Here is a 27,791-nt window from a genome sequence, read left to right on the forward strand (position 1 = left end):
TAATGCTTATACATCTTGGGGGGCGCAGTTTGGCATGTTCACCCTGGGCTCTACATGACCATGTCCCAGCACTGATAACAAGACCAAGTGCTCCATACACTAAGTCCCCTAGGGGATTCACACACATTTAACGTCTATATTGATATTTCTTCCTTAACTAGCTGTAAAACAATCTATTTTCCTGTGCTTGCTCTAAAAACACATATTTCTCTTTTCTGTGCCATGGGTCTCGTTTGCTACAATTGCCTGAACTTCTTGTTCAGGAGCACACACTGAGCACATCAGTGTAGACATTTGATCTAATGCTTGGGGACCACATGTCCCAAGATTCCTAACTACCCATAATGCACAATGCAGGGGCGAAACTACAGGGGTTACAATTACAACCGGGCCCCGTGCTCCAGGGGGCCTGTGCAGCTCCCCTGTACACCTGGATAGGAGAGGCAGCTGGGGCAGTATGTAGAGAAATCACTGTCCTCCTTTTTCCTCCTGTAGCTGCAGGAGGAAAATGGAGGAGATTGGTTCCTCTGTATGCTGCCCCCGCCACTCCTCCTATCCAGTTCACTTGTGTTCTGCTGTCTCTGGGCCCCTGTGTGCTCCCCTGGTTCTCCCCCCCCCCACCCCCCCTACAGTCTTGCCCCCCCCCCTCCCCCACTGTGCTCCCTCCCTTCTCCTGCCGGCTGCTGCAGGGGATATATCACAATAGAGAACCAGGAAGGGGTCGGTAAATATGTAATTTACCAGCTCCTTCCTTTTCTGAATGGACAGAGTCATAGTCAGTGACATTGTAAAAAAATAAAATAAAATGATAAAAAATACAATTAAAATACTAAAAAATAAAAACTACTGACACCAGTGGGTGAACTTCCAGGATCGCAAAGGTCAAACTTGCGACTGGGCCCTGGCATTCCACCACCGTGGGGAGGCCCCAAGATGGCAGGAAGGGGGACCACTGCAGAACTTGTGAAAGGGTCCCGCTGCGGGACCGTAATCAAAGGGCCCTGCAATGAGAGTAAAGGGCCCCAGGATCAGTGGAAAGAGCCCCAGGCTTGAAGGGAAGGGCCCAGCCAGTAGTCCGGGGAGCCCTTCATGGTTTCTTGCACCGGGGCCCTGAAGGTTCGAGTTACGCCTCTGGCACAACAAATCCCCTGAGCACAGCAACATGGCATCATATGGCAAGTAACATGCACATCAGGGTAGCTAGCTACACTGGGGTAGGGTGGCTACACAGCTGGGCAGGGCATTGCAGCCACTCTATAGATCAGCCTTTCTTAACCTTTTTACCCCAAAGAATCCCCTAAAATAATTTTAAGGTCTCAGGGAATTCTTACTAAAACCAAATCACTAATAGGTCAATAGGAAAAATGTCCCTTACATTGGTAGTCAGTAGGAGGATTGAAGCCTTTACAGTGCCACCCTTACAGGCAGCTAAAAAGATCTGCTGGCTCCACCAAAGAGCATTGGCTCTGGAACTATGCAGACACCATTAAAAATAGGCGGCCAGACAACAAAAGCTCAAGGAGCCCCTAGCAATAGCTGGGGGAACCCTGGCTGAGAATCACTGCTGTAGATAGAAATGAAATGCACCAAACTTTCAAAGGCTCATTATATCATCAATACATAATATAAAATACGCTGCTACATTTTTTTCATAAAAAATTTAATATCACTTTAAACTTTTGCAGCCTAACAATGTATCCACTTGTTGACAACTCTTTACAACGCATTGACGATGCAGTGGCGGCTTGTGCTCGGTAATTAGAAGGGGGGGGGCGGTGCGTCAAACCAATGGGCACCCAACAACAACCCCCCCCCCCCGGTCCGTCGGTCGGTCGGTCTGTCAGTCAGTCAGTTGGCAGGCAACACGTTCCTTCCCCCCCCCCCCCCCCAACGGTCTGCCTCCTTACCTCCTCCTTCCTCCTGGCTTAGCCTCTGTCCTTCTCCTCCAGCCGTGTCTCTTCCGCCTCTTCCTGGCCAGTAAGATCGCTTCTCCTTTTGGCCAATCAGGAAAGGGGAGGGGGTCGCACAACCCTCTTCCCGATTGGCTGGGAGGAGAGTCAGTGTGACAATAGCAAATAATCATTCACTATTGTCACACAATTGTGCTCTGCGCCCCGAGCCCACCCTTTTTTGAAGCCTATTAGAGCGTGCTTAAAAAAAAAAAAAAAAATCTCCTATTGGAATCCATGCGTCCGGGGGCCCTGCATGTAGATTGGGGGGGCGGCGCTCCTGTGCCCCCAATGGATGGGCCGCCCCTGCTTTGAGGTCACCATTCTTGAGGTTGAATGACAACAAGGGGGTCAAACTGCTCAGTAGCATAAGGTTAAATTTGCCTTTGTGGTTTACCCCTTGTTCACACTGAATGCGGCTTTGAAATCATGCGACTTTATCTGAAATTGCATGATTTCAAAGCCACACGTCAGTGCGACTTCAGGTGTGAGAGTATGAAGACATCTGTGCGGGTTCATCAGGGGAGGACCGAGCCAGGGGGCAATTGCCCCCCCAGGCCACTCTGATTCCCCCGTAAAAAGCCTGCACCACTTCTGCCACAGACATGCCTAAAGGATTCCTGATGAAGAGAAGTAAAAAGTCTCCACCACTGACCTACTGAGTGCGGGATGAAGACAAGGACAAAGCACAGACCCCCCCCCCCCCCCCCCCCAGCATGGATGGTGTAAACTGTGTCTGAGCAGAGGCCGGTTCCATGCCCCACTGGAGACTCTCCTCCCCCAGTCAGCCCCAACCGAGCTGTCCCAGCTCCCCCCAACTGCCCCCTGCTGGCCAGGTCAGGAACCCGAATTTGGCTGGTGAGTATAGAGTACCTGGAGTGAAGCTTTAGCCTGGAATGGGGGTCAGGAGGAGGCCAGGAAGAAGAAGAGTGGGAGGGGGGCCGAGTCGCTGCACCATGGGCCTCTGGTTTGTACTTGCCCCCTGGGCCGAAAGTTGCCAGTCAGCCCATGGGCCTCATGCACAGAGGTCTATGCAAGTCGCATCCGAAATCACCCAAAGTAGTGCAGAGTCGGCGTCCTTCCAATTTAAACGGTGCCATTGCTGACAATAAGGGTGCGACTTTTCATGCAATTTGAAACGTCAATGTGAACTAGGGCTTAGTCCCAAAGTAAACAATAAATGTACTCATCTAGGAGTCGGATGGGACAGGTTCCTTACCCAGCTGTCCTGCAGATATGCAGCATTTTCTCTTTGGTTACAAAGTCAGATGGCAGCTCAATTAGGAGAGATATGAGAAGTCCATAGCCCCAGGTGAACAAGTGTGAGCGGGGTCTGCGGAGAACAGAAACGTTCAATTACTTCACAGATTCACTTTTTTTTTTTTTAAACACAAAAGAAGGATCTCAAAGTACTGCTGAGCAACACCTTTAACCACTTGCCCTCCGGAAGGTTTCCCACCCCACCTTTATTACCAGGCAATTTTTTGCGATACAGCACTGGGTTACTTTAACTGAAAACTGCGTAGTCGTGCAACGCTGTACCCAAATAGCATTTATGTTTTCCCCACAAATAGGAGCTTTCTTTTGGTGGTATTTGATCACCAGTGGGGGGTTTTTTTTTTGGCGCTATAAACATAAAAAAAATGGCAATTTTGAAAATACATATATTTTTTACTTTCTGCTATAAAACGCATCTAATAAAATTTGTTTTTTAAAAATCGAATTTTTTCAATAATTTAGGTCAAAATGTATTCTGCTACATATTTTTTTTGTAAAAAAAAAAAAAAAAAATTCCTAATAGGCATATATTAGTTGGTTTGCGCATAAGTTATAGCGTCTACAAACTAAGGGATATTTTATTTTTTTTACTAGTGACTTCTAGCAGGACTGCGATATTGCAACAGACAGTCGGACACTAACTGACACTTTTGACACTTTGTGGCAACCAGTGACACTAATACAGTGATCAGTGCTAAAAAATATGCACTGTCACTGTACTAATGACACTGGCTGTGAAGCGGTAAAACATCACGGGCAATCAAAGGGTTGATTGTGTGCCTAGCTGGTGTTTTACTATACTGTGGGTGGTGCTTTTAGCAAGGGAAGAGATGGAATTTATTACTTGCTTTGCAGGAACACAGACTCCATCCCTTTCCCCATCATGGTGATCTGCCTTGTTTACATAGATGATCAGCGGGTGCCAGAGGACATTGAGCACCTGGCACCTGCCGATCAGCATGCGCACCCCCTACCCGGAAGTCTTGGATCACGCATATATACGTGATTTAGCGCACAGCTGCCACCCTGTAGCAGAAAAACTGCTATAGGGCAGACTTAAAGCGGTGAAAGAAGAACTCCAAGTATGGATAATTTTACATAGTTACTAGAGATGTGCATGAAGAAAACATTTGTTTTGTGTCAAATTTCTTCTGCTGTGGGTACTGCTGGCTCAGGCTGGTACTGCTGGCTGGAACTGCTGGCTCAGGCTGGTACTGCTGGCTGGAACTGCTGGCTCAGGCTGGTAGTGCTGGCTGGTACTGCTGGCTGGAACTGCTGTGGGTACTGCTGGCTCAGGCTGGTACTGCTGGCTGGAACTGCTGGCTTAGGCTGGTACTGCTGGCTGGAACTGCTGGCTCAGGCTGGTAGTGCTGGCTGGTACTGCTGGCTGGAACTGCTGTGGGTACTGCTGGCTCAGGCTGGTACTGCTGGCTGGATACTGCTGTGGGTACTGCTGGCTCAGGCTGGTACTGCTTTGGATACTGCTGGCATAGGCGTGTACACTGCTGGCTGGAACTGCTGTGGGTACTGCTGGCTCAGGCTGGTAGTGCTGGCTGGTACTGCTGTGGGTACTGCTGGCTCAGGCTGGTAGTGCTGGCTGGTACTGCTGTGGGTACTGCTGGCGGCAAATGCTGGCTAGAGACTCAGGAGCGGTGCCGCGCTGGAGGAAGAAAGAGGCGATGCTTCCTGTATTGGTCAGTCTCCTTACAGGCGGAGTGCATTTGATATCACTCCGCCTGTGACTCACTCAGACTGTAAGGACGGAGATGGAACTATACAGGAAACATCAGCTCTGTTCTGGCAGCTCAGCTGAGAAAGACACAGACTCAGCGGCGCTGGGGGCCGGACCAAATGATTTTGTGGCCCATAGGTTCCCCACCACTGATGTATAGTTACATTGGTCAAAGCTGAAACAATGTAACTCTGTAAAAATATTCATACATATAAATCATCTTAAACTTTGAAGAGAGCACATGATCAAATCACTCACCTGGGGTTTCCAGTGCTGTCAACAGTGCTTGAAGAGTGGGGGGCATCATAGGAAACTGCCAGTGGCAGCCAGTCTAACTTTAAGGATTCTGGTTGAGCAAGAGACTGTAACAGAGATAATCTATAATAAAAACAAACAGATTAGTCTTACTTACTAAGAATCAGTATCCAATGAAACAATTTGGTACAAATTTTCCAGTTCTGCTTTATTGGTGTACTTTTGATATATTATGGCGCCAGGGCAGATGCAAAGATGTTCATCTGCACAGATGAAGGTGCATGTTGACTCTTACCTTGACCCAAATATTAACCCTGACACTGACCTACATCAAGCCTTGATCTAGCAATTTTTTTCTTTTTTTCATTTTTATCCATTGGACCTCAGGAAGATTTACCCCCCTTCATGGCCAGGCCATTTTTTGCGATTCGGCACTGCGTTACTTTAACTGACAATTGCACGGTCATGCAACACTGTATCCACTGCTTTTACTAATGGATGTGATGGATTTTCTTTTCCTACTTAACAGGGTAAGAAAATCCATCACATCCCTGAACGGAGCTCTGCCTTGTTTATCTGCCTTGTTTATCTGCCTTGTTTTTCTGCCGGAGCCGGAGAAGGAATCAGCCGCAGGTGGAAATGTCACCATAGAGACTGCGTAGACTAGATGGTCCCCGGCAGTCTCTATGACTCTCGGATCCCCGGGCGCGACGTGATGACGTCACGCCAGGCCATTTTCAATACTGCACAGATCTTGGCTAAATAGACGATTTTTTATTTTTTTTATTTTAGGCTTTCTAGCCTGTAGGAGAGATCTGAGGTCTTATTGACCCCAGATCTCCCTATAAAGAGGACCCATCATTCACTATTCTTATTACAAGGGATGTCTACATTCCTTGTAATAGGAATAAAAGTGATCAAAAAAAAAGAAAGAAAGAAAGAAAGAAAGTGTAAAAAAAATGATTTAAGTGCCCCAGTCCCCGCGCTCGCACGCAGAAGCTAATGCATGCTTTTGTCGCGGCCACATATGTAAACAGCGTTCAATCCATACATGTGAGGATTCGCTGCAAGGAAGCGAGAGCAACAATTCTAGCCTGAAACCTCCACTGTAAAGCCCCGTACACACGTACCGATTGTTGGCCGAAAAGTTTCGGCCGACGACCGATCGGCCGATTTTCGGCTTGTTAGTATGATGCTGCCAACAGCGCACTTTCGGCCGAACAGAATCTGTCTTGCAAGCATTAAAATTTTTGTATGCCGACACCAGAACGGCCGATTGTTCGCCAGTCAGTACAGAATTCGGCCGACAGACAGCAGATTTGCAAGACTGGGCATGCTCAGAAAAGACAAAACACAGGGAAAGTTAACCATTACATGACATCACTTCTGCAGTCGGCTGTAGTCGGCGGACAAAATTCTTGTGCAGTCTTTTGCACTTTTCAACAGACACCGACAGCCCTGGACAAAAGACGGCCGATCGTTCGGCCGACGATCGGTACGTGTGTACGGGGCTTAACTCTAAACTGGTAACCTGTAAAAATGTTTAAAGCATCGCCTATAGTGATTTTTAAGTACTGAAATTTGGCGTCATTCCACGGGTGTGCGCAATTTTAAAGCATGACATGTTCGGTATCCATTTACTCGACGCAACATCATCTTTCACATTATACAAAAAAATTGGGCAAACTTTAGTGTTTTTTTTTTAATTCATAAAAACAGTTTTTTTTCCAAAAAAAGTGCATTAGAAAAATTTCTGCGCAAATACTGTGTGACATAAAAAGTTGCAATGACCGCCGTTTTATTCCCTAGGGCAGTGATGGCGAACCTTGGCACCCAAGATGTTTTGGAACTACATTTCCCATGATGCTCCACTACACTGCAAAGTGCATGAGCATCATGGGAAGTGTAGTTCCAAAACATCTGGAGTGCCAAGTTTCCCCATAACTGCCCTAGGGTCTCTGCTTAAATTTAATACATAATGTTTAGGGGTTCTGAGTAATTTTCTAGCAAATAATGATGATTTTTGTATACATCCCTTCCTAACCAATGATGCCACAAAGCTTATAATCAACTCCCTGGTCATCTCTCGTCTCGATTATTGCAACTCCATTCTCATTGGCTTACCTTTAAAAAGGCTCCTCCCCCCTTCAGTCCATCATGAACGCTGCTGCCAGGCTCATCCACCTTGCAAACCGCTCTGTGTCTGCTTCCCCTCTTTGCTAATCCCTCCATTGGCTGCCACTTAACCAACAAATTAAATTCAAGTTACTAACCATAACCTACATGGCCATTCATAATTTGGCGCCCAGCTACATCACTAATCTGGTCTCAAAATACCAACCGCAACCAACTCATTCTTCGTTCCTCCAAGGACCTCCTGCTCTCTAGCTCCCTTGTAACCACTTCCCATGCTCACCTCCAGGACTTCTCCCGAGCCTCTCCCATCCTCTGGAATGCTCTACCCCCATCTGTCCGACTATCTCCAACTTTGTCCACTTTCAGACGATCCCTGAAAACACATCTCTTCAGAGAAACCTATCTGGCATCCACCTAACAACTGTACTTTTATTTTCTCCAGGGCCGTCTTTAACACAGGGCAAAAGGGGCAGCTTCCCCGGGCTCAGCCATTGTTGTAGGGCCCAAAGCAGCTGCCCCTTGAGCCCGCATTGCCCACAGTTAGTTGATAAGTGCATTTGGTAGGGCCCAAGAAAATATTTGCCCAGGGTCCAATCAATACTAGAGACGACCCTGATTTTCTCCATCAGCCCATCTCCCACAGTTATTACCTTTTGTATTTCTTGACTGTCCCTCTTAGATTGTCCCTCTTAGATTGTAAGCTCTAACGAGCAAGGCCCTCTGATTCCTACTGTATTAAAGTGTATTGTATTTGTACCGTCTACCCTCAAGTTGTAAAGCGCTGCGTAAACTGTCGGCGCTAAATAAATCCTATATAATAATAATAATTTTTACATGTAGGAGCAGAGTGCCAGAAATTGCCTGGTATGGGCAGTATGGGCCCGGTTAAAAAAAAAAAAAAAAAAAAAAACACAAGACTTTACAATCACTTTAACTTCCGGTTCCGCAGACACAACAGGAAGTTAACAAAAAAATCTCTCCAATGCCTGGGTACACCCTAATCACCCCGCGTGGTGCAGATTCTCCCCGTTTAGGCCCCTGATATTTCATCAAAGCCACCTTACGGGGCTCCTAAAAAAAATTGTAAAAACAATACATAAAATTGGGGGAAAAAAATAAATAAATAAAAAATAATGGACAGCGTCTAATTCCCTGCTGACACTGTCAGTATATACATACACACGCATGTGTGTTTAAGATTTGCGGTGCACACCCTAATGCAATAGGCTGCGAACACCTATGCTCCGAGGCAATATGTCACCCCCTAACCATTAAAATCCAGACCCCAACCATCTGCATTACATGCAGGTGCAAAGAGGTTGCGGCACAGTCCCTTGTACTTGAATGGGTCGCTTTTGGGATTGGTATCATCTGCCAAACTCGACAAGTTGTGTAGCACTCACCCCTGCAGCAGCCGCTGATTTTGTCCCAGGTTCTTATAGCTGGGACCCTGATGAGCTCCTGGTAAATGTCAGCTGGGCTGCCCCAGAGGGCAGCAGCCCTCCAGGCTGGAAACCTCTCCTCCTGGACATGAACAGGCCTGCCTCTGGTCCAGACCCCAACCATCTGCATTACATGCAGGTGCATATAGGTTGCGGCACACTCCCTTGTACTTGAATGGGTCGCTTTTGGCGATGGTACCAGCTGCCAAACACGACAGGTTGTGTAGCACTCAGCCCTGCAGCGGCCGCTGATTTTGTCCCAGGTTCTTCATAGCTGGGACCCTGATGAGCTCCTGGTAAATGTCAGCTGGGCTGGAAACCTCTCCTCCTGGACATGAACAGGTCTGCCTCTGGTCCCAGACTATTTATGCACTCTCCAGCCCCCTCCTGGACAGCCTACCCCCAGGAATTGGCTGGAACCACAAATATTCAGACTGCTTGTTTGATTCTCTCAGCGCACTACTTTGAAGAACTCTCCAGAAAACAGGGGGAAGGAGTCAAACCTGCAGCGCCCTGAACAGCCCAAAGCAGTCATAAGCTGCTCTACAAATTACAGGAGAGCTACAAGCAGTGGTGGCCTGTCCATTGGGGGCACAGGGGTGCCGCCCCCCATTCATGCATCCAGCCCCCTAATTTACATGCAGGGCGCTGGACGCATGGATTCCAATGGGGTTTTTTTTTTTTTTTTAAGCATGTGATTAGCGCCAGAGGCTCTAATATGCTTCAAAAAAGGGTGGGCTCGGGGCGCACAGCACTGCACCCTGAGCCCACCCAGTTGTATGACAATAGGGAATTAATATTTGTTATTATCACACCGATTCTCCTCCCGGCCAATCAGGAAGTGGGTTGTGAGATCCCTTTCCCGATTGGCTGAAAAAAGAAGCGATTTTACTGGCCATTGGCCAGGAAGAGGGAGGAGACGCACGGCCGGCGGAGAATCTCAGCCATCTGGGAAGGAGGCGGCAAAAATGCTGGCTGTCCGTCCATCCTTCCCAGGTGGTGGATTTGCCTGCCGGCTGGCTGTCCTGGGGGAGGGGTGGTGGGTTTGCCTGCTGGCTGTCCATCCCACGGGGGTGTGGGTTTTTCTGGGCCCCCCCAAATTATCATGCACCAGCCACCACTGGCTACAAGAACTACATTTACCTAACCTATCTAGGAAGGTTCTACAGTTGTATAACTGCAGTGTAACAATATGTACGGACGTGGTCACCAGCCATGGTAATGGTCAGCTGCACGCTCATGGTCACTTAAGCCATGACTAAACCGTCTTTTGTTAGCGCCCCTTGGCCGGCCATACAAAGTGAAATCCGAATAATACCGGCAAAGCCTCAGACAGGTATAGTCCTCTTCTCCGTACCTTTGCTGTTCAGGTTTTGTCTTGATGAGATTGTCCAAGTAGGCCAAAAAGTGTCCCGGATTCGCCCTGCAAAGATGCTTAACGTCCACCGGTAAGACGGATGGGTAGAACTTCGGAAGGGATCTCACCGCCGATTCGCCAAATTTGTCATAAATCCTAAATTGAATCAAAATAATACATAAACGTCCATTGTACTCAACTTTAAGGTCACCACTGCCAGAGTTATCTTATCAGCCGTTACCATAAAATAAAAGCAACTGTGAACTCACAAAGATTGCAGCACGGCACCGGTTATCACTTATTAAAGGTCAATTCTAGGGAAAAACTTTATTTTAGTTTTCAGCTCTTGTAGGTTTATCCCCCTGATGGGCCAGAGCAATTTTTACATTTTCACAACGGGCCTTTTTATTTGGCGATAATTTTGTCATTACTTAAGATTACAAAATAATATGTTCAATTTTTCAGAGTGACAAACTAGCCTTATTTTGTTGATTATTGCAAAAACAGTTTTCTTCTTTTTGTCCATTCATTAAAAAAAAAAAAAAAAAAAAAGTTGTTTTAAAATTAAAGTAATATGATTCCTGGTACAAAGCCAGGTAAAGTTATTTGTAAATGAGAAAAAAAAGATCTCTTGGAAAAAAAAAAAAAAAAAAAAAAAAAAGAATTGTGCACTTTTTTTATTCAACAGTGAAAAAAAAAAAAAAAATCAGGATTCTTGGACTTGAACAAGTGTGATATTACACTTTCAAAACCTAAAAAAAAAAAACACGGCAGGGGGGGGGGGGGATATGGGTTTTCTCCTGAGTTTAAAAACCTCAAGTGGTTAAATAAAATGGGGAAAGGTTAGAATTTCTGTTTGGTTTGTTTTGCTCCCACTAGAGCTTTTTTTTTCTTATTTCCTGCTCTTGTGACACCAGAAAAAGGAAAGATGGGCAAAAGGCATCACTGGGACAGGAAGGCTTATGCAAAAATAACAAAACAAATAAAAATGAGGACACATGGAAAAAAAAAGAAATTAAAAAAATAGACAGAAAAATTATAGGTAAGGGAGGTTGATGAGGATAGAATTAATTAGCTTTGGTTAGGGTTAACAAAGGAACAAAAGTTTAATATGGGTTAAGGAAAATATATTTAATTTTAAAATATTTTTTTTTTGTACTTGTACAATTTATTTAACCAAATGTCATATACAAATCATAGGTCACACCTCTGGTTTCCATATGACTAAAATAATAAATACACTGTAACAACATATAGTTTTATTGTATTACTCAATGACAGAGTAATCTGCAAGTGTTATATTGCGCTTTCAAAAACGGAAATATCGGTGGTGGTGGGGGGGGGGGGGGGGGTTCATGGGGTATCTCCTAAGTGTAAAAACCTCAAGTGGTTAAATAATATAGGGAAACATTAGAATTTATGTCTGGTTGGTTTTGCTCTTAGTGACCCCACTAGAGTTTTTTTTTCTTATTTCCTGCTCTTGTGACACCAAAAAAAGGAAAGCGGGGCAAGGGGTGCCACTGGGACAGGATGGCTTATGCAAAAAAATAAAAAATAAATAGAAATAAATAAATAAAATAAATAGACTCATGACACCAAAAAAAAGGAAAGAGGGGCAAGGGGCGTCACTGGGACAGGAAGGCGTATGCAACAATAGGAACCTAGTAAAAAAGGTTCTTGCCCTTCCCAAAAAAAAAAAAGAAGAGAAACCGAAAGAAACCCAAAAAGATTTATGCTTGTGAATTGAGCATTTTTTAGAGAGAATTATCATAAGATAAAATAGGGAGTAAAGGCAAAATAATTCCATCTTAGTGAATTAAGCTGAAAACCTGGAATGTGCAATGAGTGAGCTCCCTGTCCACCAGGACTCAGTGACGGCCCCTTTTATGGAAGTCCCACCTCCAATCACTTCCTATAGGCCACCAGGACTCCGTGACTGTTCTACCGAAAAATCCAACTTGCCGAGAAATCCAACCACTTCATTTCCGTTGACTCGACACCAGGAATAATTGGATATTTCGACCACTTGGTGTTTCCACAGAACACCGGCAGCCTACACACTCTGGTATACGCTATACTGTAATGAGTGGACATGGTTAGTCCCCCTGCTAGTTGTCCCCACCTTCGAGGTGGCCATGTTGTCGGTTACTAGTGGCAAGAATAAAAATGTCCACTCGTTATAGCGTGTACCGGAGTGTGTAGGCTGTCACCTGTTCTGTGAAAACACCAAGTGGTCGAAATCTCCAAATATTCCTGGTATAGAGTCGCCAGTGGTTGGAGTTCTCGGCAAGTTGGAGTTTTCGGCAGAACAACGGCACCTTTTATGGAAGTCCCACCTCCAATCACTTCCTATAGGCCACCAGGACTCTGACTGTGTTCTGCCGAAAACTTCAACTTGCCGAGAACTCCAACCACTTCACTTCCGTTGACTCTACACCAGGAATAATAATTGGAGATTTTCGACCACTTGGTAGTTCAACAGAACGCCGGCAGCCTACACACTCTGGTATACACTATACCAGGGGTACTCAAATGTAAACTTGAAAGGTCCACTTACAAATTTTCCATTCAGTCCGAGGTCCGGAAAAGTGACCGTCAAATTCCAAATACAGAACGCCAACAACAAAAAAAGGCATTCCCCAAAACTTGCCCCCATCCAATGCAGAGTGACCAGCGTGCGTGCCCCCATTAATGCAGAGCGACCATGTGCGTTCCCACCATTAATTCAGAGCGACCAGTGTGCGTGCCCCCATTAATGCAGAGTGACCATTGTGTGTGCCCCCATTAATGCAGAGTGACCAGTGTGCATGCCCCCATTAATGCAGAGTGACCAGTGTGCGTACCCCCATAAATAAAGAGTGACCAGTGACCCATGCCCCCATTAATGAAGAGTGACCAGTGCGGATTAGAGCACCGCATGATTATAAAAAGCCAAGTCATCAGCGGGGGCAGAATGGAGAGGATCGGAGTGGCCGTGTCTTACACTGGCAGTGCCGCATGATTACAAAAAGCCGAGTTCTTCTGCTTACCCGGCGGAGAGGCTGTCATACACAGTCCCGCCTCCTAGACACCGGCTCCTATGATAGACGTCACCAGTGTTCTGTCTATCATAGGTAGGAGCCGGCACCGGAGGCGGGACTTCGAATGACAGCCTCTCCGCCGGGTAAGCAGAAGAACTCGGCTTTTTGTAATTATGCGGCACCTCCGATCCTCTCCATTCTGCCCCCGCTGATGACAGAAGGAAGTCGGCGGTCGAGATTTAAGTGTGTGTGGGTCTGGAGGCGGCCCGGAGTCCGCCTATTGAGGACCCCGGCACTATACTGTAATGAGTGGACATTGTTAGTCCACCCACTAGTTGTCTCCGCCTTTGAGGCGGCCATGTTGTTGGTTACTAGAGGCAGGAATAAAAATGTCCACTCATTATAGCGTGTACCGGAGTGTGTAGGCTGCCGGTGTTGTGTGAAAATACCAAGTGGTCGAAATCTCCAAATATTCCTTGTGTAGAGTCACCAGAAGTGACGTGGTTGGAGTTCTTGGCAAGTTGGAGTTTTCGGCAGAACAATGGACCATTTTATGGAAGTCCCTCCTCCAATTATTTCCTGTAGGCCACTAACACACCTATACTTTTTCTTGCAGGATGTTTGTCTTTTGGAAATAATTCTTCCAAGTACTGGGAGTTTTTTCCTGCCACATATTGACGGGTGGTCAGGTCAGTGATCTACAAGACAAAAGCTGTCCAGTTTGGGTGAACTGGTATAAGGGGACATTTGGATGACACACCTGGACACATAGGCGAGGAGGAGAGGGCTGTCCCAGGGCTCCATATCCTTCAGTTTCTGCACAGCGCTCACCAGATCTCCTTTCTCTATGGCCAATGCCACCGGACCTGGACCAGCCAGATCTGCAAGGGAATTAGACAAATGTTAGTACTACAATCTAGCAAGATAACCTTGCTAAAAATACATTAAAGCAGTTGTAAAATTCAGACATAAAATATAAACAAAGCATGGCCCTCTATAGTGTGTACTTGCTTCAATCCAAAACACTAAGTGTAATTTCTGTCTGTTGCCTCCTTCCTCTGCTATCTGCAAGTTTTCTGACACCAAGAGAAAAAAGGTGACAGGGGAGAGTCTTCCAGCTGACTGACAGCCTCATTTTTATTCCTGTGTGAAGGGGAAGGGGGGTTTCCCTTACCTCCAATCAGCTCTCAGAGCTCTCCTCACTGATGTAACTTCAGATCTCGGCACTGCCTTTCAGAGCAGAGAGATCCTGTGTAAATTATGCACTTTGAATGGCTGTAGGGGTCAGAGGGCTGTAGATAAACAGGTACAACTTATGTAGGAGGATTTGTTTCCTCTCTGTGTATCACCTGAGGCCAGACAATTCACTGGGTATGTTTGCAACCACTTTAAAGTGGTATTAAACCCAACATTGTTTTTTTTTTTTTTACAAAAAATATGTAGCAGAATACATATTGGCCTAAATTGGTGAAGAAATTAGATTTTTGTAAAAATGTTTTATTCGATAGGTTTTATAGCGGAAAATTAAATTTTATTATTATTATTTTTTTTTTTTACATTGACGTCTTTTTTTGTTTATAGTGCAAAAAAATACCACCAAAAGAAAACTATTTTTGGGGGTGGGGGGGGGGGGGGAGATGACAAAAATGTTTTTATTGTTGCCCAATTGTCCGTTAAAGTAATGCAGTGCCGTATCACAAAAAATGGTGATGAAGGGGGATAAATCTTCAGTCAAGTGGAATAAAAACAGCTGTAAATGTAATGAACAGAATTTTCATCAAATCATTCACGGAATATATTTGTGATTTAATGGATATCACTTGTCATTCTATCGATTTTATTCACAGATGATATTATATATTTTTTCAGCACTTATTTGTTTATATAATTAATCAGTTGTCCTGTATCATCACATTTCATATGTAGTCACAGATAAATTTTTATTTTTATATTTTGTTAAATTTCACCCATTTTTAATATAAATTTTATTTCACACTTTCCACCATTAATCTTGCACTTTTAGAAGCGGTTTATATTAATGTTCAACATCACACTTCATATGCATTCCCGGAATCCCGGATATTAATTTTATTTTTAGCTCTGCATTTTTAGGATGAATTATTTCATATACACTTACCACAAGGGGAGTGAATAGTGCAGGCAGCTAAACACACAGTATTTCACATAGTAGCTCGCAGGATCACCTATTATCAATTTTCTTTTTTTTATTAATTAATTTTTTTTTTTTTAATTGACGTCTTTTTTTTTTTTTTTTTATAATACCACTAAAAGAAAACTATTTGTGGGGGGGAATGACATACATTTTATTTGTGTACAGTGTTGCCAAATTGTCCATTAAAGTAACGCAGTGCCGTATCGCAAAAAATGGTCATGAAGGGGGGTGAAACTTCAGTCAAGTGGAATAAAAACAGCTGTAAATGTAATGAACAGAATTTTCATCAAATCATTCACGGAATGCATTTGTGATTTCATTTATAGCACTTGCCATTATTCTATGGACTTTATTCACAGATATTATATATTTTTTCAGCACTTATTTGTTTATATATATATATATATATATATATATATATATATATATATATATATATATATATTGTGTGTTTAGCTGCCTCTACTATTCACTCCCCTTGTGGTAAGTGTGTATAAAATAAATAATTCTAAAAATGCGGCACTAAAAATAAAATATCCCTGAATGCATATGAAGTGTGATGTTAAACATTAATATAAACAGCTTCAAAAAGTGCAAGATTAATGGTGGAAAGTGTGAAATTAAATTATATTAAAAATGAGTGAAATTAGACAAAATATAAAAATGATCTGTGAATACATATGAAATGTGATGATATAAGACAATTGATTAATTATATAAACAAATATTTTTGGGAAAAAAAAAAAAAGAAAAAAGAAAAAAAAAAAAAATATATATATATATATATATATATATATATATATATATATATATATATATAAAAATAACATAGTAGCACGCAGGATCACCTATTATTTTTATTTATTAATTTTTAATTTTTTTTTTTTTTTTTTTAACCAAAACTGACATCTTTTTTGTTTTTAGAGCAAAAAATACCACAAAAGATAATAGGATCACCCATGATCATTTTTTTTCTTCCTTTAATTGACATCTTTTTTTGTTTATAGAGCAAAAAATACCACCAAAATAAAACTATTTTTGGGCAGGGAATTACAAATTTTATTTGTGTACAGTGTTGCCCAATTGTCCGTTAAAGTAACGCAGTGCCAGATCACAAAAAAAGGTCATGAAATCTTCAGTCAAGTGGAATAAAAACAGCTGTAATTGTAATGAACAGAAGCAGGCTGTGTTGCCATCATACAATACAGTGGTCTTTCTTCCTGAAAGGCATTTCCATGTTCAATTCTTCTCTTGTTGCAGATTTAATGATGAAAGCCTTTATGTGATAAAACACACGCTCACTCTTTCCGGAACACTTTGCCCACATTAAACCCTCGCTACCCAGAAACACTAAAATTGTTGTGTTGCAAAGTTTGGTACAAAAATATTCAAAAACATAAATATTACCTTTTAATCCTTCAATGTAAGTGTCCCAGACGCTGGGGACATCACTGTAAATCAGGGCGAGGCATCGCTTTAGCCTTTTGAGGTCCAGGAGGAAGAGGTACTTCCGTATAAAGCGGCAGGCACTTGGGTTCCCATCAAGGCAAGCCTCGCTAGCGAAAACGTTGTATTCTAGGCACATAATAGCTAACTGGGAGAGGTCTCGAAGAAGAGGTTCTTCTATGAAACACGGAGCGCGTACTCTGAAGACGAAATCTTCCTCCACTCTGGAACAGACAGATGGTTTCCTCTCAATCTCTTCGATGTCTGATGAATCTATCGGAGTGATGTCTGCTTCCCCTGAGGAGTTCAGTGATGTCTCACAGGAGCCAGTGAGGTCCTGGGGACTGAGAGCCTTCTCCAAGTTCATCAACCAGTCTTTTAGGACCTTTTCCATTTCTTCAACGTTAAACAACACTTGAGAGTCCTGAAGTTTATGCCTGAAAAATTAAAAATTACGCATTCTGCTACTCCCGTTATGGAATACCCTTTAGTAGGCAAGCCCATATGGGTCCAACTCCCCAAACGGACCTCCTAGCTTCATAATACAGCACCTCCATCCCATGTAGCCTAATATTCAAACTGCCCACTACCTTATCCCTACACACCCATCTACAGGTGTCTTTGTAGCCTTTAGCAAGTTTTGTAACCCAGAGGAAGCCTAAAAACTATTTTCGGGTCTTAAGGAACCCATTCTGAAATTAATATATCAGCAGTCTGTGGGAAAAATGACCCTCTTGTTGTGGTGGTCAGAATGCTACCCTACTCAAATGTCCCAGCATCAGTGGGAGTAAACAATCCTCCATCATTGGTGTTAGGAGGAATTGTGCCCCATTATTGCTGTCAGTGAGAGGAATTGTGCCCCATCATTGGTGTCAGTGAGAGGAATTGTGCCCCATCAATGGGGTCAGTGGGAAGAATTGTGCCCCATCAATGGGGTCAGTGGGAAGAATTGTGCCCAATTATTGCTGTCATTGGGAGGAATTGTGCCCCATCATTGGTCTCAGAGGGAAGAATTGTGCCCCATCAATGGGGTCAGTGGGAAGAATTGTGCCTAATTATTGCAATTATTGCTGTCATTGGGAGGAAATGCGCCCCATCGTTGGTGTCATTAAGCCCCATTGCTGGCGTCTTTGGAAGGAACTGTGCCCCATTGTTGGTGTCATTGGGAGGAATTGTGCCCTTCATTTGTGTCAGTTAATAAAATAGTCCCCAAAGGGCCAGAAAAAGCAAGCAAAGGGCCACTTCTGGCCCCAGGGCCGCAGTTTGGAGACCACAGAGATAGGTGATCAACCAACCACAGTTCAAGGAAACCCTAGCAACCTCTGGGGAAACCCTGGTTGAACCAGGGTTTCCCCAGAGGTTGCTAGGCTTTCCTTGAACTGTGAAGTGTGGTTGGTTGATCACCTATCTCCGTGGTCTCCAAACTGCGGCCCTGGGGCCAGAAGTGGGCCTTTTACTTGCTTCTTTCTGAATCTTTGGGCTGGTTGAGAATAAACTAGGATGCGCTAGACCAGCCAAGAGAACACAGTTGGAGTTCTGGTGTCCACTACACTCTCCATCCCGTGGTATCAATCTTTGCACTCTCAAGTTTGATGAACTCAAGGTTGTATCCGTTTTGCCCAGATGCTCTATATCTCTTGCTACTTAAGTTTATTTGTACCTCTACGCAGCTCGTTAAAGTGTAACTACAATTTCCCCATAGCCCTCTTAGCATCATTGCATCTTAGCATTGCATCCTTGTAAACCTCCCATATCTCCATTACACATTTTGAATACTTATTTATTTTATTTTTTTTGGGGGGGGCACAAATACCTTTTTTTCAGCAGGTACTTGCTCCTACGTCTTTATTCCTAGCCTTGGTTAGCATTATGTTGGTCTTGGCCTGCCTGCAGCCTCCTAGGAAAATGTCATACATTCCAGAAGGATATAGGACCAGTCCACCCCAGGAAGTGACAGCAGGCTTCCCAATCCAAGATGGCGGCCAAGGAACACAACGGGCGATGGAAGACTTGTAAGGCATTGCTGGATCTTATAGACTGGGAAGTATGTCTATGGGCAGCTATAGTGCTTGTGAATTAGTGAATGTGACAAAACTGTGGACTTCCATCATCCAATAATGTACGAACAAAAACACGGTTTTGTTTTTTTAATTTTCCTTGTGTGTAATTGGGTATTCTCTGCAAAGTTAGTTTTCAGCACATTCCCTAAGCTAAGGGAAATTTAACTTCCCAATTAATTTCCAAGCATCCAGTTACATCAACATTGTAATGACGAAGAAGCATTACAGCTGTCAGTTATAGATGTCCTCACCAAATACATATAATAGTCATCACTTACATGGCTTCCAACGTTGCAAGCTTCAGTTCTCCTAGCAGAATTTCTTCCACAGACGGTGTTGGTGGTTGGGGAGATTCTATCCTACAGGATAAAGTCATAGACCATTAGATACTTATTAGTTCATGACACTGTTTCTCAACTCCAGTCCTCAGGGCACACTAACAGGCCAGGTTTGCAAGAAAACTGAAATAGATCACAGGTGATATAATTTGCTGCTCAGTGATTGCAGTATTCTAGTCTGCATCTCCCTAAGGTAATACCTAAAATCTGGCCTGTTAGTGTGCCCCGAGGACCGGAGTTGAGAAACACTGGTTTATGCTATGTATTACAGACTTGAGGCCATATGACGCTCCATTACAAGTGAATGACCTGACCAAAGGGGGACTGCCTGTGTAAGCTGCTCAATAACCCAAAAGCTTAGCACTTCTGTCTTGCATAGGATGCCTGGTTCGATTGCCTAGAGTCCCTGGTTGGAGTACCAGTCAGGACACTATTTGCATGGAGTTTGCATGTTGAACTTGGGTTTCCTATCATACTTGAACGTCATCGGTAATTGGCTTCTTTCCTAAAGGGCCCAGTATATGTATGAATGAAAGATGGAGACCTTACATCAGCCTTTATCAACCTTTTCAACACAGAGGAACACTTGAAATAACTTTCCGGTCTCAAGGAACCCCCCACTAATAATGACTATGTCTACAACTCATGATACATTAGTGTGATTGTCAGTGGGAAGAAAAACCTCTTTACACATAGCTAAAAAGATCAATTGTGTCAGTGGGAACTTATCAGAAAGGCAGAAATTGCTCTAGGAACTCCTAGCAACCTCTGGAGAAATCCTAGGTGAGAAACCTTGCCTTAATCCCTGTACACACGGGCCGAATATGGGGCGGTATTGGCCGGTTCAATAGAAACCGGCCAACATTCAGCCAATGTGTACGGCAGCCAGTCCGGCTTCTGCCAATGGGCCATTAGCATAAAAGGCCAATGGCTGCAAGCGCTGACTGGTGTGTTCCGCCGGGGGTTGGGGCGTCCTCCAGTGGGGGGCATCCCCCTGTCAAAATACAATAGCTCAGTGGGGAGATCACTGTACTAACAGCAAAAGAATAAAAATGATAGTGTGTACTAGGGTTAAAATTGAAAGCTCCTTCTGGGGAGGGACTGATGGGAATGTACAGTACGTAACAAGTGCTGCATAGATTGTGGCCTCTATATAAATAAATAAGTGAACAAACAAAAAAATAAAAAAAAGGACAGATGGACCATCAGCAGGCATGGAGCGAGCCACATTGGGAGGTTTCTCCAGCCTGCAGATGGCAGTGTTCCTCACTCTCTCTCTGTGCACTCGCTGTGCACACAGAATGAAGTACAGTGTTAAAAATCATTACAGTCTGTAAAAAATATCTAAAAATAAGCACAACCAAAAATGTGTTGTGTTCAGTTTTCTCACCTTATAATAAAACATGGGCATGGTATATATTAACTACTTGCCGACTGCCTAACGTACATTTACTGCAGCAAAGTGGCTCTATTGCGCCAAATCATGTACCTGTACGTCATTTTGTGCAATAGCCACTAGGTGGCGCGGGCACACTGCTGAAGGTGCGATCGCACACTGATTGGACAGAGGGGATAGCCAGTCAGCGGTCTAGTGGACCCGATGTCTGCCAGCCACCCACAATTGTTCCCGAGAGAGGCAGAACAGCGGTCTGCCTATGTACACATGGCAGACTGCCCTTCTGACAGGGGAGAAGATAGAGATCTTGTGTTTCTGCTAAGCAGGTACATGGATCCCAATCTTCCCCCAATTAGAGCTCCTCTCCCACAGTTAGCAAGAACCCCCTAGGGACACATTTAACCTTTTGATCACCCTTGATGTTAACGCCTTCCCAACCAGTGCCTTTAGTAGAGTAACAGTGCATATTGTTTTTAGCACTGATCACTGTAGTAATGTCACTGGTACCCAAAAGAGTGTCAAAAGTGTCAGTTAGATGTCCGATTTGTCTGCCGCAATATCGCAGTCCCACAAAAAAAAAAAAAAAAAAATCGCTGATCACCGCCATTACTAGTAAGAATTAAATAAAGAAAAATGCCATAAAATATCCCATCGTTTGCAGGCGCTATAACTTTTGCGGAAACCAATCAATAAATGCTTGTTGGGATTTTTTTTTTTTACCAAAAACATGTAGCAGAATACATATTGGCCCAAATTGATGAATAAATTAGATTTTTTTACCATTTTTTTAATTGGATGGGTTTTATAGCAGAAAGTAAAAAATATTGTTTTTCTCTTCATAATTGTCGTTTTTTTGTTTATAGCACAAAAAATAAAAAAACGCAGAGATGATCAAATACCACCAAAAGAAAGCTCTATTTTTGTGGAAAAAAAAAAAAAAGGACATCAATTTTATTTGGGTACAGCGTTGCATGACCGCGCAATTGTCAGTTAAAGTAACGCAGTGCCGTATCGCAAAAAATAGCCTGGTCATGAAAACCTTCCAGGGCTGAAGTGGGTAAACCATTTATCATATAAAATATGCCCCCCCAAAAAAAATAAAAAAATAAAAAAAAATAAAAAATGTAGGTACTGTGGACAAATTAGTCATAACATTATTGTCACATAACCGACGCTGCAAGCATCCCCCTATCAGTCAATCGCCTTACAGGGTATGCCGGGATGGTTAATAAGACCTTATGATACTATACACAAACTAACATATATGGGACGTCAGTGTCCCCAAAAATTTGGGAAAGTCTGGAGTGCATGGATTCAGGCTAGAACTTTACAACTCTAGACTATCATTTATTGAAAGGATCAGCTGAAGTGCCTCAAGTGTCGTTTCCGTTACCTGGATCATCCCCATGGGGGATGGAGGAGCAAGGGAACTGAAATTTGGCCCCACTCTGGATGGCCTTCCCAGCGCTCCTCGCCCACCCACCCTTCCCTTGGAGACCCCCCTTGCCCTGTGGTTTTGGGGCTCAGCACAGCTTGATGACGGTTATGATATGCCCTTTGTATTAGTTCTTCATCCTTTGCAATACCTCATGTATGATATCAATGCTTGTATGCACAGATCTCTAGTTTATTTGTGATGTACCTTACTGGTTGTATAATGACTCCTCTGTCAATACTTTATTCATTAATAAAACTTTTCTGTTAAAAAAAAAAAAAAAAAGATGACCTTATGATACAGGCGGCAAATTTTAATTTTTCCCCCCCGACACTCCTATTTGCTGCAGTTAACTCACTCAGTCTTCTCTTCTTCTTGTTGGACCAAACCATCCACAGGCACTTCATGGGGGTGCTCTTCCTCCTTGGCCTCCTGCTTCCTCCTTATTTCAGGACTCATGTGGAGGGTACCAATTTTCTCTGTGGTTTTTCGGACAAAGCTCGAGACACTAAAACCAGAGAAAAACAGAAATGAACCGACTCGTGAATGGCCGCTAGAGAGGTGGGAAGAGGTGGGGCTGTCCTACACTGGGACTGGGCTTATATCCGCAGTTTATCCACTTCAGCTCTCGTACCTGAATACCCCTTTATTGACAGGAGCAATTTTTACATTTCCACCATGGGCCTTTTTAAATTACTTTTTCATTACTGAAGATGAAGTAATACATACATTGTATTATTGGGGAGAACTAGACTTTCATCCGGTAATATTGCCTTTCAAAAAAAAAAATGGATTTTTGTAAGAACTTACCGTAAATTCCTTTTCTCTGAAGTTCAACGACAGACGCAGCTCTGCTTAATTATAGACGATAGGGTTATGCTCCTAGTGGGAGGAGCATAACCCTATAGTCTATGATTAAGCAGAGCTGCGTCTGTCAATGAACGATAGAGAAATATTAGATTTTCAATGTAATCTATAAACAAAAAGTAATTAAAACATTTTTTTAAATGTTATTTTATTTTAAGTAGGGCTAGTTTAAAAAAAAAAAAAAAAAAAGTAGCTTTACTGTAAGTAGGGTGGATTTGATTTAAATAAGGTTGATTTAAATCACAAATTAAAATCATGATTTAAAATTACTAGTTAAAATGTTTGATTTAAATCAATTCCATTTAAATCATCATTTTTAAAGAGCCACTGTCATCTCTGTCCTGCAGTGGCTCCTCCTCTGACCCGCTGTTGGCTTGCCGACAGTCCTATTCACTTTAATGGGACGGCTGGTGATGCGGCAGTGACACAACAGGGTGAGGGACGTGGCGGCAGCAGCTGAGTGGATGGCCGCTTTCCCTTTTTCTTATTTTCTTTTCTTTATTCTTTATTATTATTCTTTCATTTTTTAAATTTATTTTATTTATTTTTTTCATCCTTTCATTGTCTTTTTCCTTTCTTGTTTGATTTCTATTTCTTTGTGCGGGTACTTGTGCTTAGGATACTATGTGACTGTTCATTATTCCCTTTTACTAATGCTAAACACATTGAAGCGCCTTGGCTGGCTAAATTGGTCTATTGATGAGATAATTAGTATCATGTGATTCTCGAGTGAATTTAATCACATTGCCAGCTAGGGGGCGATATGTCCTGACGAAGCTGAGGTTATCAGCGAAACGCGTAGACATTACGCTACTAGGTGGCTGTGATAGCTGGGGCTCCTCAGCCTACGATCGGGGTGGTTAGACTTCCATGGATATAACAGCTAATTCCTCTGTGGCCAACTGTTCCAGTCCCTTATTATAGGTAGACTATGGACTTGGCAGCTTTACATGCGGTAAGCCTGTTGGTGGAAGCTTAACATTGGATTGCAGCTGATTTGCAAGGTGTGTGGTGAAGCTGGATGGGCAGCGTGTGACGTCATGCTTGTTGCAGTCATGTGGTCTATGGCGAGCTGTACAATGGAACTTTGCATCTACATGCTGCTCTGACCACGGATGGATTGACTTGCAGCTTAACTTTCTGAGACATCTACCTCCACCGCCTGTTTTCCCAGCATACGATCTTCTCAGACACCCCTAAATTAAGGATCCCCATGGTCGTTTGAACTATACCATTCCGCATTCAGGTTTGATACCTGTCTGATGTTGAAGTGTCTTTCTTGTCTTGGCCTTGGGTGTAACCTTAATTATACTTGGAAGTGACTCCCAATTTTCCTTTGGCGTACCAGCACTTTTTGCCTAATCTATAAGACTGCTTACTACGTTTATGGAAGTGATCTGTTCAGTTACCATTTACTTTGACTTTTGTTGCTTTGGGCATTCCGGTACTACCAGTATTTACACATTAGACTACTTAGTGTTCCTCCCATCAGTTTTTCTTGCCATTATAAAAATTCTATGGAATTATGCCGATTTTTGGTGCTTGGCGTCTCTATGTCACATGGAAGCTGGCCTTATTTGATTATAATATTCATTGTTTGACTCCTTTGGACTTGAAATTACATACATTATTCAATTATTCTTTATATATTCCTGTTAATTTTGCATACCAGGAGCACCACGGTTTGGTGTATCATACACCTTGCAATTTACATCGGTCCGCAGAGGCCACCCCCCTTTTTTTCGGACCTTTGCCATTTTTATTTTTGTCCCTGGTGTCATCTCCTGCTGTGCTGATGGGGGGAGTTGTCCCTGGTCCGGCCCTTTGCGGCTTCTCTGCTCCCCAATTTGTTTGCAGAGACAGCCGCCGGACATGAGCCGGGACCCTTTTTTCCTGTTGGTCACCAGTTTGAGATTGGTTTGTTGCTAATTTTATTTTTGTTATTTGCCATGCTACCATGTTACCATTTATGATATTTACTATTTTGTTTTGAACTCCTTATATTGGCCATCATTCACTGTCCTTTCTCTGATTTATGCATTGCAATTCCCATATATGCTGGATGGTGTCTGTGTAGCTTAATGCTCGAGATCGTAGGCCATACATTGGTCAATTTGATCTGCCTCAATCTCGGTTTACATGCAATCTGCTTAACTTGACACCTTACACCAGTGGTCCTCAACCCTGGCCTACAGGGCTTACGAACAGGCCAGATTTTAGGTATTACCTTGGGGAGATGCAGACTAGAGTACTGCAATCACTGAGCAGCAAATGATATCACCTGGGATGTATTTCAGTTATCTTGCAAATCTGGCCTGTTAGTGGGCCCTGTAGGCCAGGGTTGAGGACCACTGCCTTACACCATAGCCTGTGGTTTGCTTATCCCGCCGTATCCTCAGTTTGGATGTGGTCAAATCGGCTGCCCAAATATATTGGATGCCCCGTGATCACTTCTAACTGGGTTGCCGAGTTGCCCCGTTTTGTACATTTTTCCATTACAGTGGATTGTTTATTTATTTAAACATTTTTTGCCTTATCCATTGGCTAATTGGTTATTTCATTGCTCACATGACAGCTACAGCCTACCTATACGTTATAGGTATGCGTGTTGTTTTTAATCACCACGTGGTTAATTTTAATATAATGTCTTGGTGAGGTGGAAGGTTTATTTATTCCATTGTCAATGATCTGTTTTGTATTTTTGATGCAATAAAATGTATTTACCTTTATCAATAAAGTGATCTACTTGGAATCTTTGGTTGACCCACATACATATATACCCCTGTGGCTCTAATATATGGCGCTTTCCCTGGGCACCTTTCTCTTTTCTCGTTGTCCATGGTTTTTTGTATGCTGTCTTTTTGCCATATGAGCCCCGCTCTTCATGTTCAGTATTGAGCGAGTGGGTAATCTGCTTGTAGACTTTATGTTTATCAGTACCTTCCCTTCCTATTACTTTTTTTGTTAGTATTTTGTGTTGGACTTTAAAACCAATCTACTTTATAAAACTTTGGTCCGACCGCATCTGGAGTATTCTGTCCAGTTCTGGTCGCCAGTCCTCAGGAGGGATGTGCTGGAGCTGGAGAGAGTCCAGAGAAGGGCAACTAAACTAATTAGGGGATTGGAGGACCTTAACTATGAAGAGCGTCTGCAATCGCTTGATTTATTCTCCCTGGAGAAGAGACGCCTGAGGGGGGACATGATAGCAATTTTTAAATATCTCAATGGGGATCTCAGCTTAGAAAAAAAGCTGTTCAGTCGAAGGGATTGCATGAGGACTCGAGGGCATACAATGCGATTAGAGGAGAAGCGTTTTAACCTCAGGCAACGTGGGGGGTTCTTTACTGTTAGGGCTACAAGATTGTGGAATTGTCTACCACAAGAGGTGGTTTCTGCGGGTAGTATGGTGGCTTTCAAAAGACTCTTAGACGTACATCTCAAGGATCAGAACATTCAGGGGTATGAGAGATGATTACGGCCACACACACCTACACAGGTTGAACTGGATGGACTATTGTCTTTATTCAACCTCACCTACTATGTAACTATTGGCACTTTTCCACTGCAAGTACCGGCTCGGCTCTACTCGGCCCTGCTTGGCCCGGTTTGCTTTTCCACTGCTGGTACCGCATGGTACGGTGTTGGAACGGTTCGGTACAGTACGGTATGGTTTGCTTTTCCACTAAAGTAGCACTAAAGTTAAGTGGGTGGGATAACAACGGGGTGGGTGGGATTCTCTGACCAATAAGTGGCTAGTAGTGACTGCATGCAAAGGATTGTGGGATATGGTACCAGTTATGGTACCTGTTGGAACCACAATCGAGTAGGTACTGTTTTTTCAGAGCCGTACCGTGCCGTACCGTTCCGTTCCATGCAGTGGAAAAGCGCCGCCGTACCGTACCGTTCCTACACCATACCATGCGGTTCCATGCAGTGGAAAAGCGCCATATGTAACTATGTAACATGATAATCCACAACAGTAAATCCTCCTCCTGTAAACTGGTCAGTGTTACCTATGGGCAATTCTTTACCTTTCTTTGACCGCTTGCAGGGACATGCGGGGTGAGGTGGAACGGAATGGCAGTGAGAGATTGAATGGGAGGATGGGTTCGGTCCGATCGCTGTCCATTGTCACTGAGGCGTGAGAGGCGGTGTCTGATGGGCAGAACATGCAGGAGAACAGGTGACATAAAGACAATGAGACAAACCACACCAATGTGCAGACAACATGCATCAGCGGATCTGTGATATCAGAAATTCAATTCAGAAAAAGGACAAAAAAAAGGGGACTCCCCCCCCCCCCCCACAATAACTTACATAAAAAAATAAAAAAACGTTATAATTTAAATGAATTATTTGTTAAAATGAAATTAAATCTGCACTATATAAAAGTCAATATATTGTTAGCTAGCAATAACGCAGTAAAGCCAGCTGCCTTTGATATTTAATACGAGCCGCTCAGAAGGTCACCAACGTCAGTTTAAATGATAATTTGTAACGTGTGGCTGGAATGCAGATCTGGATTTACAGATCCACTCCTGAAATATAACCCAATCAGTGAGCTGCATTTACCAGATTCTGCATGCTCATCCTCCAGCGGTGCGGAGAGCTCCCGCAGCCTCTCATCCTCCGATAGCGTCTGACTGTGCAGAGAGCCGGAGTCTTCATCTGATTGGCTGTTCCTGCGACTGACCACCCGGTAGATGCCGCAGTCCAGCACATTGAAGCTCTCCTGTAATGCAACACACCAGAGAGGTGTCAGACAATGGTTGCAGACCTTAGAAATTAGGTTATCTAGCACAGAGTTAGCCAACTAGCTGAAAAATGACATATCCTAGCAGGATTAACTAAAAAATGGATTCTTACAGAGTTTGGAATTCTTAAAGTGGAATTAAACTGTATCTGAG

The 27,791-nt window shown here is 43.5% G+C and overlaps 1 protein-coding gene across 2 annotated transcripts in view; it reads right to left on the reverse strand.

The window, feature by feature from the left end:
* The window catches only part of HPS5 (HPS5 biogenesis of lysosomal organelles complex 2 subunit 2), an 83,971-nt gene that overhangs the window by 7,169 nt on the left and 49,011 nt on the right, over positions 1-27,791 (reverse strand). For both annotated transcript variants that reach the window (XM_082270862.1, XM_082270861.1), the window contains exons 12-20: positions 27,457-27,616; positions 26,916-27,039; positions 22,376-22,525; positions 19,127-19,207; positions 16,750-17,225; positions 13,930-14,050; positions 10,150-10,305; positions 5,218-5,337; positions 3,169-3,282 (exon numbers count right to left, since the gene is read on the reverse strand). In XM_082270862.1, the coding sequence (XP_082126988.1) occupies positions 3,169-3,282; positions 5,218-5,337; positions 10,150-10,305; positions 13,930-14,050; positions 16,750-17,225; positions 19,127-19,207; positions 22,376-22,525; positions 26,916-27,039; positions 27,457-27,616 (1,502 nt within the window). The remainder of the gene's footprint in view (positions 1-3,168; positions 3,283-5,217; positions 5,338-10,149; positions 10,306-13,929; positions 14,051-16,749; positions 17,226-19,126; positions 19,208-22,375; positions 22,526-26,915; positions 27,040-27,456; positions 27,617-27,791) is intronic.

Source organism: Pelophylax lessonae (genome assembly GCF_965119305.1).
Source record: "Pelophylax lessonae genome assembly, chromosome: 10".
Classification (NCBI taxonomy): Eukaryota; Metazoa; Chordata; class Amphibia; order Anura; family Ranidae; genus Pelophylax; species Pelophylax lessonae.